General features: G+C 35.6%; 1 protein-coding gene across 1 annotated transcript in view; it reads left to right on the top strand.

The window, feature by feature from the left end:
• Nucleotides 1-14,789, top strand: part of NAMPT (nicotinamide phosphoribosyltransferase) — a 39,949-nt gene that overhangs the window by 18,272 nt on the left and 6,888 nt on the right. The window contains exons 4-9 of the mRNA XM_045864875.2: nt 729-832; nt 2,930-3,058; nt 6,036-6,194; nt 6,951-7,087; nt 12,061-12,286; nt 14,439-14,558. Of these exons, the coding sequence (XP_045720831.1) occupies nt 729-832; nt 2,930-3,058; nt 6,036-6,194; nt 6,951-7,087; nt 12,061-12,286; nt 14,439-14,558 (875 nt within the window). The remainder of the gene's footprint in view (nt 1-728; nt 833-2,929; nt 3,059-6,035; nt 6,195-6,950; nt 7,088-12,060; nt 12,287-14,438; nt 14,559-14,789) is intronic.

Here is a 14,789-nt window from a genome sequence, read left to right as displayed (position 1 = left end):
ATACCATTGAAAACCTACTTGAGTATCCAAAGTACTTTGCAGTAAGACTTCCCAAGATATTTTAAATGAGTTTACTAGTGACCTTATATAGAGAAAGTTACTAAAGATTGATGTCATACTTCAGTTCTACAGCTTAAAGATTTTATAAAATATTATTTATAATTATAGCTAAAATTTATGAATTGCCTATTATAGACCAGCATTATGCTAAGTATATGTCTTAACTCACTTAGTCCTCACAGTCATCCTGTAAGTAGGTGCTCTACTATTATCCTCATTTTACAGCTAAAGATAACTAAAAGTATATTTGAGAAGCAAAAACTTAGTCCTTGTGTAAATTATTGGATTATCAGCCCTGAAGACACCCTTTATAAATAAAGTAAAAAGGTTCACCTGGAAAATTATCTATATCAAATTTGAAGAGTATATATATTAATAGTGATAGAAAAAATACCAACTTAGAAGTTAACTTATTACTGTGATTTAAAAATAATAATTTCTTCTGTACATCTCCTTTTCAAATAAGAACTTATATGCTTAGGGTGAGTGAGCAGAAGGGCAAATTCCTTTTCTGGCTGTGCTGTTGACTCTGGGTGATCATTTAACTTCTCAGTTCTTGGTTTTTTATCCATAGAATGGTGAAATATCTAGAAAGATTAATCCTACAGCAACTCAGCAATTTATAGAATGCCTTTAGAAATGTAAACAGGAGAAATCTGTTTTTTCAGGTAAAGTAGTGACCAAAGAGAAGATCCAAGAAGCCAAAGAGGTGTATAGAGAGCATTTCCAGGATGATGTCTTTAATGAAAAGGGATGGAACTATATTCTTGAGGTAAAAAACGGTTTTCACATTTTGCTCTACTTTGGTTTTGCTTTTAGTTCAAAATTTCTTAAAAGGAATTTGAATAGAAGACTATACTTATGACTTATTTTTCTGTCTGTGACCCGAATATAATGGCTATTTTAGATATTCTTGTGAAAAGTTAAGGGTGACATTTAAATTTTTTCTATAGCAGGTCTCAATAACTGGTTATAATATAAATGAATTATTTAAATCACTAGCATTTTTCAGAAAGGAGATTTAATCTTTTCTTTGAAAGTGTACTATAAGAAAGGGCATGGTTATTTGGCAGTTTTAAAATTTAGGTTTTTTTCTTGGCTATAGATCATTTAAGGGAATAGATGCAGTGAGTCTATCACTATGCATTAATTCTAGGAAATTTCCCTGACTGAATCATTGGAATGGTTCCATGTTGATCCATAAAGTCAGTTTTTATTCTTTGTTGTCCTGATCGATTACTTAAGTCCTGTAATATTCATACCTAGCATGTTTGGATCGATTACTTAAACTTTTGAGCATCCAAAGACCTGGGAATTGAGTTATGAGAGTTGAATGTCCTCTGGTGGTGGTCTTTACTACAAAGATAGATTGGGAATTGGATCTTTTGGCATCTTGCCATGTCAAGTGTTCATTTATGTCTTAAAAACAAATGTCTTTTCCACTGTAGACTATCAAACACAAAATAATTAGAAATACTTTAACTTTCAGGCCTATATTGTAATACTGAGTTTTACTATTTTTTACTTAAGGGTCTTTGAAGAAGTCAAGTAAGCACTCTGTGCTGTACTTTCCCTGTATCTTAAGTAAGATCAGTAAAATCTGTTGGCTAACTCCTGCACTTAACCCCATTTGGTTTGTTGGGAAGAGAAAAGTAATAGGTGTTAAGCTTATTAATATAATTCCCAGTAGCCAGGGTGATAAATCTTTTGATTTTATGTTCAGAGAATTTTAGGGATCTAATCTAGTCTTATCTAACCCTGTTTTAAGAATAGTCTGAGACCTAGAGATGTTAAATGACTTGCCCAGAGTCCAGGTCAGTATTTTTGAGTCCATGCTAGGATTTCTAAGGCAGTAATTCTTTCTGCTCTATCAGGAGGCCTTCCAGTGCTTCTCATTAAACAGATTTTTCTTTTATTTAGTTATCTGTCCCAAATCACATTAAAACTACTAGGATTTCTGAAATAATTTGCCTTCCTAGCCAAATTTAGCCACAGCTTTTACCTTTAAAAGAAGAGAGGCATAATTAAATGTCCGAAAACATACTCTGTAGCGAATATGTTTCAGGCTAATTTTGGAGAGAACTATTGCACTTGGATATTGATTGCCAAAGCTTTAGAAAGTACACTTAATGATTGGTCTATCTATTCCTAAAGTGGTTTTGGTCAACTACCAGAATAAAGAGAAAACCTATTTAAGATTCTTCTACTGGCAGGGATCTCTCTCTCTCTTCTTTTTTTTTTCTTTTTCTTTTTTAAGATTTATTTATTTGAGAGCAAGAGACAGATAGCGAGAGAGAGCACAAGCAGGGAGGAGAGGGAGAAGCAGGCTCCCCGCTGAGCAGGGAGTCTGATGTGGGGCTCAATCCCAGGACCTGAGCCGAAGGCAGACACTTAGCCAACTGAACCACCCAGGCGCCTTCTCTTTTCTTTTTTGTTTGTTGTTATTTTGTTTGTTGCTAATAGCAGTCCCTTATTTTGTCTTTTAACCTTTAGCTTTTCTTTTATGAAAATGACTACTGAAAAGAAAGATAGTGTTCTTGGAATATGTTGGAATAAACTTTTTTTGAAAAAATGGGAAAAAACAACTTTTTTCTTTAGATGACTTTGAGATTATCTTCTAGTGAGAAATGTTCTTATCAGAAGTACTCTGATAACATAAAATTTAAAAATTAGTATCAGTGCCTAAACTGTTAATCATTTTAGCTAATTTTATTTCAAGAGAATAAGGATATTCTAGCAATACAGTAACATGTACAATTGCAGTTTCTATGATAGTAAGATTAGCTTCTGTAAAATATAAAGAACCTTATTAAACAAGTAACTGCATATCATCTGTTGAATGAATAAATTCATTATTGTCTATTACCAGAAATATGATGGGCATCTTCCAATAGAAATAAAAGCTGTTCCTGAGGGCTATGTCATTCCCCGAGGAAATGTTCTCTTCACAGTGGAAAACACAGATCCAGAGTGTTACTGGCTTACAAATTGGATTGAGGTGAATTGTTTTATTTTAATTACTATTTAACATCAACTCAAGGTGTAAAAACCATTCAACTGGGATTCTAGTTTTAAAATTGCTACTAATAAAGCTGTATAATCTCCTACAATTTACTAAACTTTTCCAGGCCTCAGTTTTCTCATTTATAAAGTAACAGCTGGATTAAATAATCTTTAAGGTTCCCTCCAGTGAAATATAATGTTCTGAGACTTTATCTAAGTGAAATTATTAAGAACTATTACTGTTAAAGCTCTGTTGGCCTCCATCTTGTTTGTTGCAATCCTAAGTGTATATTATCATAGAGAAAACTGAGAAAAGTGGCACAGGTTTATTTTTAGTAACTTAAGATTTTTTGTGGATATTCTGTTCTAATTATACTAAAGGAATTTTGTTCAGATTTTTAATAACAGCTTTCTTCATTATCTAATCAGCCTAGAGCCTACGCTTTACCACCTGATATTTGTCATCTAAACAATACTCAAGACTTGCTGATCTTTTTGTTTAATTTCTAAGCCCAAAAAGGAGGATACACTAGAGACTCTGAGTTTATACTGCAAGGCTCTTTGTTTTCCGTTCATCTGTACCTAAGCAGTCCTGTTTTCATATGCTCATAGTTTTGACATTAATAATCTACTTAGCTTCTCAACGGCTTAATTTAGATTTTCTCTACTAGAGGAAATACCCTAGAAAGTGACTACAGAAATACCACCCTACTATCTGAGAGGTGTTTACCCAGTGCTTAGAACTAATTCATTATTTTAGTAGTTTATTGGTTAAACTAATTTGTTGTTATATTATAAAATCATACATTTGAGGTTATTTATAAGGACTGGAAAATTTAGAAGAATTAAGGGGTCTAAGAATGTGTTTGAAATACATTGTCTAAGTTGACAGAAAATTTAAAACTCTCTTAATTAGGCTCTTTATGGGACATCAACTTAAGGTAGGCTAATAGGCCCAGAAAAAATGTCCAATTACCCAAAATAAAGACTTAAAATAGTTTACTGCTTTGTACTGGGAAATACTAGATTTTAAGAGGATGATATTACAAAAACACAAGAGGAAGAGTTACCCATCTATCCTTTTACCTTCAATGCCAAAAGATCCCAAATAGATAAATCTTATTTTGAAAGTCATCATCTATGGGTAACCTTTTTCACTTTTTTTTTAATTTTCTGATTGAGGGTTTAGTCAATAAGTACTTGTCCCTTGTGTCTAATTGAACTTCCATAAAGCAGATATTTATGGACATAGAGGTCTAATTCCCAGCTCACCTTGCTTCATGTATGTTTTTATCTTCTTCAGAAAGTGAAAAAAAAAAAAAAAAACACTAGCCTTTAAAAACAACAATAACAACAAAAAAACCCTGTTGTAATAATCATTATTATCTTGGTGTATTTCACTAAAAAACCATGCAGTTAAAAATGTTAATATAAACATCTTAGAGCAGTAGTTTGTTAGCAAATAAATACCATTTTTAATTTAAAAATGACTAAATGTAAAATCCAGCATGAGACTGTTCGCTTTTGAAGGGAAAAAACATTACATAGTTCCTTGTTTTTATTTGCTTAGAACGTGAAACAGAACTTCCATCAAATTTATTTTCTATTTTATTAATATATATTACCTTAAATAATTTCAATCCTTGCTAGCTATTTTTATCTAAGCCACAACAGTTTATGGTCTGACACAATCCCTATTATGGTTTCTATTATAGATCCTTTGTTTTATAAAAAACTGTGTTTACTCTAAATACCAAGTCTCCAGAAGAGGCTTCTTCATAGTAACTTTGCATCCTTTGTGGGTTTCTGTTGCAAGGGTAAGAGGAGGTTTATCCCAATCTTATCAATCCCCAACCCAAGTTTACCACCTTGTAAATGAAGTCTGATACCAAATCCAACAAACTTGTTACTTATAAAGATGTTGTTCAGGCAATCCTTGATTTAAAACATTTTAAAAAGCCACTAAATAGTATTCCTTCCAATGACCTTTCCCAGTGTATGTTCAGAGTTATTGCTAATATTCTTTGCTATTCACCATGCACTGTATTTTAAAACCCACTAAAAATACTGAATTGCTTTATCAATATCAATATTGGTGCTAGGTTTCTTTCAGAACATGTTTAGAAGAGCCCAAGTGTTCTGCAAAGATGTCTCAGACTTACAAAGGGGCTGAGGAATGAACACATTGGGCTAAACGTAACCATCTCTTCCAAACAAAACGCAAAACCAAACCTTTTTGCTGTTAAAAAGAATTATAAAATAGACAGTGACCTCACAGCTTTACAGCATATGCAGAAGTGTTTCATGTAGCTTTCTTAAAATGACTTGATAAAAGCCAAGGACGTAAAGCATAACTCAGTGAATAGAATTCTCTAGTGCTAAGCGAAAGCATCTCCGAACTAAAGAACCTACTGGTAGTCACAATAGATCTAAGGAAAAATTAGATCCAAGACTATGTAGAGAAGTAAATGATACCCATACTATTCAAAGTGTATTCCCATGCTGGTCCATAAACTATTTGATGCAGGTCCATGTTAAATACAGAAATTGAGGATAACCAAACTTATTTAGAAACTTTCATGGTAATTGCCTCAACACCTAAGTGTGAGTGTATTTTATAAAACTATTTGTCCATGACAGATTGAAAATTTAAAAAAAATTGGTCCTTTATCACATAGTCTTTCTAAATATTATTTGCTTCGTTGGCGCTTTGGATAGAAACTAGGTAATTTCATGTTCTCTACTATTAAGGTCCTGCTGTGCTTATCCTTTGTGTTGCTGATTTGAGAGCTAAGCTATTCACTATATCTGGAATGCACAAGATGGGCATCTTGCTATACAGTTCAAATGTCTTAACTGGTATTTCTGGTATTATGATCTCTAGGATGTCCCTCCAGAGAAAGCAGGGATTTTCCTCAGAAAGAACTCAATAGTTTATATTCTAATAATTGTGACTAATTTTATCACTACAGACTATTCTTGTTCAGTCCTGGTATCCAATCACAGTGGCCACAAATTCTAGAGAGCAGAAGAAAATATTGGCCAAATATTTGCTGGAGACATCTGGTAACTTAGATGGTCTGGAATACAAGTTACATGATTTTGGCTACAGAGGAGTTTCTTCCCAAGAGGTAAGAAACTGAAATGAACTTCATTTAATAGAATGTGGTTTGTTGGTTAGATTACCATTATAAATTTGGGGGAAGTTACTGATACTGATCTTGGTTCTGAGTAGGCTACATTTTAAAATTCCAGACATTCAGTCAATATATATATTAAGTACCTACTCTGTGTTAGCCTCTGTTCAGAGTACATGGCAAATGTCCCTATTTTTTATATATTGGATGGATGGGCAGACATACAATGTTATATATTATAATAAATTTAGCAGGTGTCAGGTAATGTTCTACAAAAAGGCACAAGGCAGAGTAAGGGAAAAGAGGCTGGTGGGAAATGGGGGTGGGTCACTATTCAGTAGGTCTCTTGCAGGAGGTAACAGTTGACTCCTTAAATATTTAGGAAAACTGGATCTTTGTCATAGGACGTGTTATCTCTGATAATAGTTAAATATCTATCTCTCCAAGAATAGCTGAAGGCGGGGCGCCTGGGTGGCTCAGTCGTTGAGTGTCTGCCTTCGGCTCAGGTCAATGATCCCGGGGTCCCGGGATCGAGCCCCGCATCGGGCTCCCTGCTCCGCAGGCAGCCTGCTTCTCCTTCTCCCACTCCCCCTGCTTTTGTTCCCTCTCTTGTGTCTCTGTCAAATAAATAAAATCTTTAAAAAAAATAAAAAGAATAGTTGAAGACAATTCCTTTGAGAGATACACTTTATACCTCAAAGCATGGGTCTTTTTCTTTTGTTGGATTTTGGTTTGTGGTTTATTTTCCAGACTGCTGGCATAGGAGCGTCTGCTCATTTGGTTAACTTCAAAGGAACAGATACAGTAGCAGGAATTACTTTTGTTAAAAAATACTATGGAACGAAAGATCCTGTTCCAGGCTATTCTATTCCAGCAGCAGAACACAGGTACAATTCTGTTTTCATCCTCCTATTATCTAAACATTTGTTTTCTAAAATGACTTTTTTCACTCTTGTATTGGTGATTCAGTGATGTTTTGCTTAATTACAAGCCAGGAACTACAGTAAATCTTCACAAATGTAAGCAATACAAATTCAGTATTTATAGTAGGTATTAAAGATTAGTATCAGAGAGAGAACTTGGAACCATCCTAATAAAAACTGTTGAAGAGCTTTCTTTTGACACTTTCATTGCCATGTAAGTTTTATTTTAAGAAGTTTTAAGAACTGCTCTGTTGCCACATGCAGGTATGTTTTATTTGTTAAATCTAGGAGCACTCCCTGTAAAACTTGGTCACTTTCCTGCTTTCTGCATGCCCTGCAAGTTGTCACCTGGACCCAGTACCCTCTATTGTAGAAGAGCAAGGCCCTTTGATGAAAGCTTCCTTATCGGCTCTGGCTAAGCCAGCTCAAGTTAAATGAGAAGGCAGTTACAATCTTGAGTGCAACTGCTCTGCTCCTGCATTTAACTTCATTCAAAGTCAGTGGAGCTTTTATAGTTTCTGGTTCTTAATAACCAAAATTATTTACTGTAATCAGTTTGGGGAAGTTTATTAAGTTCTACTCATACTTGGATATCGCAGGGTGCTAAAACCAGCAGTGAGTTTTAGAATAAAGCTGAGGTTTTATCCAAGGCAATCTACTGGGTGCTAAAAGGGATAGAAAGATACAAGAAATGGACCCTGTCTCCAGTATAAAAATAATAAACTAGCAACATTCTGCTCTGTTGATGAAGTACTTGTAAAGAAGTTAAAGTGCTCTAGTTGTACAAGGGAAGGAAAGGAAAGATGTTACCTCACTGGCAGGATCAAGAAAGCTTTTTGTAGAGATGGTTATGTGAAATCATCACTTCTTGAAAAAATAGCAAAATTTAATGGCAGACATAATCTTTATTGCATGCCTACCACAGGTCAAGCATTGTCCTGAGAGAGCAGGAGTGAAAGAGGAGAGTGAATATGTTTGTTTAGGGGATACGGGCTGAAACATAATGGAGATTTTGTTGGGAACATAGGGGTAGACCCAAGACAGGTTAGTAAAGGCCCTCAAATTCATTTGACAGTGAATGTTAACTGCACATCATGCTAGGTTAATCTAATTACTTTTTCAAATGAGAGTGAGCATTGACGTTTTGAGCATAAGGAGCTTTGTCATCAGAGAAATATTTTAGGAAGATTGTTTTGATAGCAGGATATCCTATAAATTGACAGAAACAAGAAGTTAGGAGGCTGAATAGGAAGCTGTTGCAACAGTTTGGAGAGATGACAAGATGCAGAACCCAGTGGGTCAGTGAATGGAAAGAAGGGGCTAAACATGAGCAGTGGCTTGGGAGATGAAATTGCTAAAACTTGATGATTAGGTTGGGGCTGGTAGAGGGTAGATTCCGCAAACATTCATGGGCATTGCTGTATCAGTAGGGCCCTGTTGAATACTCTCACAGTCAAGACATGTCATCAACAGATGAAGGTTCTAGCATTACAGTATTTTTATTTTGGACTTAGATGTATGTCCATCTTCTAAAAACTTAAATAGTATCTGTGGGCACCTGGATGGCTCAGTGCGTTGAGCAGCGGGCTCTTCATTTTGGCTCAGGTTATGATCTCAGGGTCCTGGGATGGAGCCCTGTGTCAGGTTCCACGCTCAGCAGGAAGTCTGCTTGTCCCTCTCCCTCTGCTCCTCCCCCCATTCATGCTCTCCAGTAAGTAAATAAATCTTAAAAAAAAAAAAAAAAAAGTAAGTAGTATCCGTATATTAGACTCTTCACTGATGGTTTTGTTTTCATAGTAGTAACATCACGAGTATGATACTATAAATCTGAGAATAAAGATATATTTTCTTAGTGTGTTCATGTTAAAACAGAGTGAAATCCATTTTAAAGTCTCATAATACTTGCTACACTTGTAAATTTGACTCTAATATATAAGAATATTTCAGATGTTCTTAAATAGAAAAGTCTTTTAAACAATAGCATGGTATAGTGAAAGGAGCTTTGGGCTGAAAGTTGGGAAATCTGAGTGACCCAATGAATCCTACCTGACAATCTAGGTGGCCTTGAGCAGTTTGTCCATCCAGCCAAAAGGGAGGAGCTAAAATTCCAGATCTCCAACATCAGAAGGTCATTAAGGATAAATGAGCTAACATCTAAATAACTTCAAGATAAGAGAACTCTAAAAGAGCATTGCCATTATTGTTATAAATATTTTAATATACAAATCTGGACTTAAACATATGCTGTTGTCATTTGTTTTAACAGGACTTTTCTGTTTTCTTCCCAATGTACTACCAGTTCACAAACTTAGATTCTTATTTTGCCCTATTCATATAATGGTTTTCATATTCCTGATTTACTTTTTCTGAGAATGTGCAAAAGCAAAGCCATGCTTTCTTATAGCCAGTGATAACACATTTTTTTAAAAAAACCCCACTGAACCCAAAGATGTGGGGAGAGTTTGGTTGACCAAGAAATTTAAGAGAGGTATTAGTCTATTTAATGCGGAACCCAATTTAAAATTGTACATCATGTGGTTAAGAAAATGCTACTTTTTTGAGCTTATGTAAAACTGCCTTGTTAAACTATATAAGTAAAACAAAAATAAATCAACAGAACATTGAGGAGAAAAAAAAACATGCTATTATATAATCTTTCCTTCAAACTTTGGAAAGATGATTTGATTTGATGCTGGAAATTGGAATATGGCATTAGTAGAATTCATTGAACAAATACTTATGAGCTCCATATACCTAATACTATTATCAGAAAAATAGGTGTTACAAATGGATTATGTAGAGGGTGCTGTAGGAAATGTCTCCACAGTGATCGATATAATAAAGATAATCATCTTCCTACCTGACAAGTCCAGAAGAAAAACCTGGACTCTAAGGTATAGATTTTGGAAACCCTTACCACAAGGGGATTTTGAGTGTTTTTCACAAAGGGAGGTGGATGGAGGAAAGCATGCACTGGGTCAGAGCCTATGGTTAGACTGAAGAAGAACGCAGCCTCTGAGGGAGACTAAAGAGGAACCACAGAAATCGGAAAAAAATAAATAAAAATGGGGGAGAGGTCACTGAAGTCATGAGAAAGCAAGCTTCAGGGAAGTTCAAGTACCAAAGAGAAAACAAAGTAAAAGACTAAAAATGAACAGTGAAGTGTGGTCGGTGATACAAAGAGCAGAGTTAGGTGGCTGTATTGATCCAGCGCTGGGAAAACATCCCTGTGTAGGCGACGAGCTTTACCTGTATGAGTTCATGCTTACACTGCAAAGCTCTCTAGTGTTGGTATTCTTTGAGCTCAATTCTCTCCATCCTTCTAAAGAGGACAGTAGTGGTTCTTGATGGGAAGAAGGGGCTGCTCTTCACCCATGTCTTAAGTTTCCCTTTAGCCTGCAGATGCTGGTGTGAAGTAGGGAGCTGGCTTCGGAGCTACTAGCAGCCTCTGAAATTGTCAGGAAGAGCGTTCGCTCCAGAATGAGTTGTATGGGACTAGACATGCTGTCTCTCCATTTCAGATAAAAGGAGTCTCTGGACAGCTAAGTCTTTGTAACCCTGAAGTGTCCATGCTCTGTTAGCACCAGCATATCATTGACAGCATGGGAAAATAGTTTACTCCAGTCCTTTAGGCGGAAGAAACAAAACCCGTAACGAAATGACAGTTTCAGTCATAGATTAGTATGACTCTTTAAACGGTTTTGAGGGGCGCTTGGGGGGCTCAGTCGTTAAGTGTCTGCCTTCAGCTCAGGTCATGATCCGGGGGTTCTGGGATCAAGCCCTCCATCGGGCTCCCTGCTCCGCGGGAAGCCTGCTTCTCCCTCTCCCCCTGCTTGTGTTCCCTCTCTCGCTGTCAAGTACATAAAATCTTTAAATAGTTTTGAGATAAATTTGTACCTGCATGGGTTAGACAATAAATGAATGGGTTGTCTTCCCATTATTTTACTAGAAAAACGGAAGTGGTAGAGATGAAGACTGGAAAATTAGGGAGAAGGAAAAATTGCTTGGCATGAGGAATTGGTAACAGTTTTCAAATTCATTATTAAATTGTTTGACTTATATTTATTAGCCAAGAAGTACTTGTTACATATTATTAATCTATTCAATAAGAAGAATCATTATTGAGGACATTTTAAAAATCACTATAGCAGTTTTTGCCTAATACATACTCTCACATTTTATTTCCCATCTTAATTATGTTTTGCCCAAACTAAGTATTAAAATCCTTACAGTCCCTGGGCATGTATTAATTAGTCGTGGATACTCTATAGATGAAATAAATGACTGCCTCATATTGGCCATTTGAAAATATAACCAGTAAAGGGTTAGTTGACTATATGTATATATAGTACAGTACAAATAATTGCCTAAGTAATTGCCTTTAAGTATAAGATTTTTAAAGTTCAAAAAGACAAATATATGTCCCTGCTATTATTGGTATATGGTTTTGAAAATTCACAGAAGGGAGCCAAGTGCTTGCATTGCCTAGCAAAATAGGAATATGTGTTCATTCTTTCTGACATCTTGCCATAATGTACAGAGTGCATTCAGCAGGTGCTTTTTTTAGTTAACTGATTTGATTTGATTTTTTTAAGTAAACTCTACACCCAGCATGGGGCTCGAACTCACAACCCTGGGATTAAGAGTCACATGCTCTACTGCCTGAGCCAGCCAGGTGCCCCTAGTGAACTGATTTAAAATGAGTAGGTTCAGGAATACAAAAAAAATTGGGTGACTATGACTTTAAGTTAAAATAACTATAGTTATTTTCAGCCAGGGGGTGTCATGGCCCAAATAGTCAGTGAACCTTATGATGTGTATTCATTAAGCTAAATCACTCACCTTTGCGCTGTTGATGGTGTAAGTATGGTACATGAGAGATGATTCAGCAATAGATGTGTCTGCCTAAGTAAATCTGTTTTCGTTTTGTTTTCTAGTACCATAACAGCTTGGGGGAAAGACCGTGAAAAAGATGCTTTTGAACATATAGTAACACAATTTTCATCAGTGCCTGTATCTGTGGTCAGCGATAGCTATGACATTTACAACGCATGTGAAAAAATATGGGGTGAAGACCTAAGACATCTAATACTGTCAAGAAGTACAGAGGCACCGCTGATAATCAGACCTGATTCTGGAAATCCTCTGGACACTGTATTAAAGGTAAATTTTAACACATAACTTGATTATTAAAATGCCTGTAGATGAGCTATATCAGTACTATTTTAATTTGTGCACATGCCTTTTCAGAACTATCTGTTTTAGAATTGTAGCCCAGGGGTGTAATAAATTTGTCCAAGGATACAAAGTTCTGGGTTATTTATATGTTGTCAAATAGATAATAACATTGAACAGATATTTTCTACTTACCTTGAAAATTAATTAGTAACATTAATCCTGTGATTTGGTTACCAAGTTTGTGGTTTGTTTTCTTTACCACAAGTCATTGCTATACCTTTGAAGTTTTTAGTGCAAAAGAAATACACGCAAGGTGACGTGGAATTAAAAAGAATTCGAAAATACTTCTTAGATAGTGATTCTTTGGAGATGCTGTTGATCCTCAATGTAGCATTGCTGTTTTGTTTTTTTTGTTTTGTTTTGTTTTAGCGTTCAGGACTTGGTTTGCCTTCTTTGAAAATCAGTAGTAAGAGCAGGTTATTTGATGCCTACCACTAGAAAAATATTGTGTTAGGTGCTTTACTTAAGCTGTGTCATTTAATCTCTATGAAAACCCTATGATAAATACTACCATCTGTTTTATAGACAAAGCAACAGGCTTAGAGAGGTTAAAATAACTTGCTAAAGGTCACACAACATGTAAAATATGCCAAATACCCAACATAGATCTTTCTGGCTCCTGCCTTTCCACTTTACCACACTTTCCGAGCTAATGATTAGATGATAAATTACTTACCCTTGAGAAAGGGGGATATAGAACCAAGGAAGTCTTTTCCTGTTCCATTCAATAATAGGCCATTTTGAAGGTCTTAGCCTGAAATACTAATAAATTTGGTTTTAGCAAACTTAACAAGTTTCATGTTTTCCCTGTTACCTAATAAAAATGTACTGACCTAGTTAAGAATAAACCAAGTCATCAATATGTAATTTTCTCATTGGTAAAATCTTTATTTAGGAAAAGGGAGTGATGGGGGTAAATATATGTCTGGTAGGTCTTTTATATCTCTGACCAAGCTTTCTGAGAAATTTTAGATCAGTGTTCAGGAATTTCAGCTGTTCTAAAACTTAGTAGGCGGGGCGCCTGGGTGGCTCAGTTGGTTAAGCAACTGCCTTCGGCTCAGGTCATGATCCTGGAGTCCCTGGATCGAGTCCCGCATCGGGCTCCCTGCTCGGCAGGGCGCCTGCTTCTCCCTCTGACCCTCCCCCCTCTCATGTGCTCTCTCTCCCTCTCTCATTCTGTCTCAAATAAATAAATAAAATCTTTAAAAAAAAATAAAAGTAGGCAATGAACGAGCGGGATGATTTGCATAATATGCAATTTGTCTTTAAAAAAATGGGTGTCACCTTTAAATGAGAACTCCAGAGAAACTTGGGTTATATATGATTCATTTCCAGCTTTGCATATCATAATTTCTTTGAGGTTTGTAATTCATATTTGGGTTCTATCAGACAAAATAAGCCAAACAGGGGCACCTGGCTGGCACAGTTGGTTAAGCGTCCAGCTCTTGATCATGATCTCAGGGACGTGGGATGGAGCCCCGCATCAGGCTTCGCACTTTAAGATTCTCTCTCTCTCTCCCTCTGCCCCTCCTGCTTGCTCTCTCTCTCTCAAGTAAATAAATCTAAAAAAATAAGTAAGCCAAACAAACTGTTGGGCATAGGCAGAATAAATCCAAATCTTAATTATAGGTTTGTCAAATGATGTTTTATATACCTACTAAAAATACCATATTTACTGTTTTTGATTCATTGACCTCTGGGTTATGGGCCCGCATGCTTTCACTGGGCCACTCTGCTCACTTATATTTACTGTTTTAATTTCCTAATGTTAAAGGTTTTTTTCTTGAATCTGTAAAATTTGAAAAATGGGAAGGAGAAAACTTGTGTTTTGAGCAACTTTACAGTATAAATTGACATGAGAGAAAAATAGCATGCCTGTTTCTAATGTACTCAAAAGGAATTGAGACTAAATTTTAGAAGGCTTGTACATAGTGTTGTAAAACATTTTAAGTAATTTGATCAATTTTTATATTCTCAAGATTGTCTAGCAAAGTCATTTTTTTAACTGTGGAAAGCTTTTACACATTTTTTTTTCAGTTGTAGTTATTTTGTGTTGGGTGTGTATTTTCCCCTACAGGTTTTGGATATTTTGGGTAAGAAGTTCCCTGTTACTGAGAACTCAAAGGGCTACAAGTTGCTGCCACCTTATCTTAGAATTATTCAAGGGGACGGAGTAGATATTAATACCTTACAAGAGGTATGTATTTTATATTAAAGTTCCAGTAAAGCAATCCTTAGAATTAAGTTCCTTATCAGTTTGGTAAATAGCACATTAATAATTTAAGTACAGCTGTGATTCTTCTCATAAATGTTTATGATCATATGTCTTTTCTGTTAATTGCTTAAAATTTATAAACAGTTGATTCTTGAATAATGCAGGAGTTGCATTATTATACTCCTTCCACCCAGCACAGTCAGAAATTCATAT

The sequence above is a fragment of the Mirounga angustirostris genome, unplaced genomic scaffold, assembly GCF_029215605.1.
Source record: "Mirounga angustirostris isolate CCGP_5_RB_7025 unplaced genomic scaffold, mMirAng1.0.hap1 SCAF_12, whole genome shotgun sequence".
In the NCBI taxonomy this organism is placed as follows: domain Eukaryota; kingdom Metazoa; phylum Chordata; class Mammalia; order Carnivora; family Phocidae; genus Mirounga; species Mirounga angustirostris.
The sequence above is the reverse complement of the archived record's forward strand: the minus strand, read 5'-3'. Positions and strand labels throughout refer to the sequence as shown.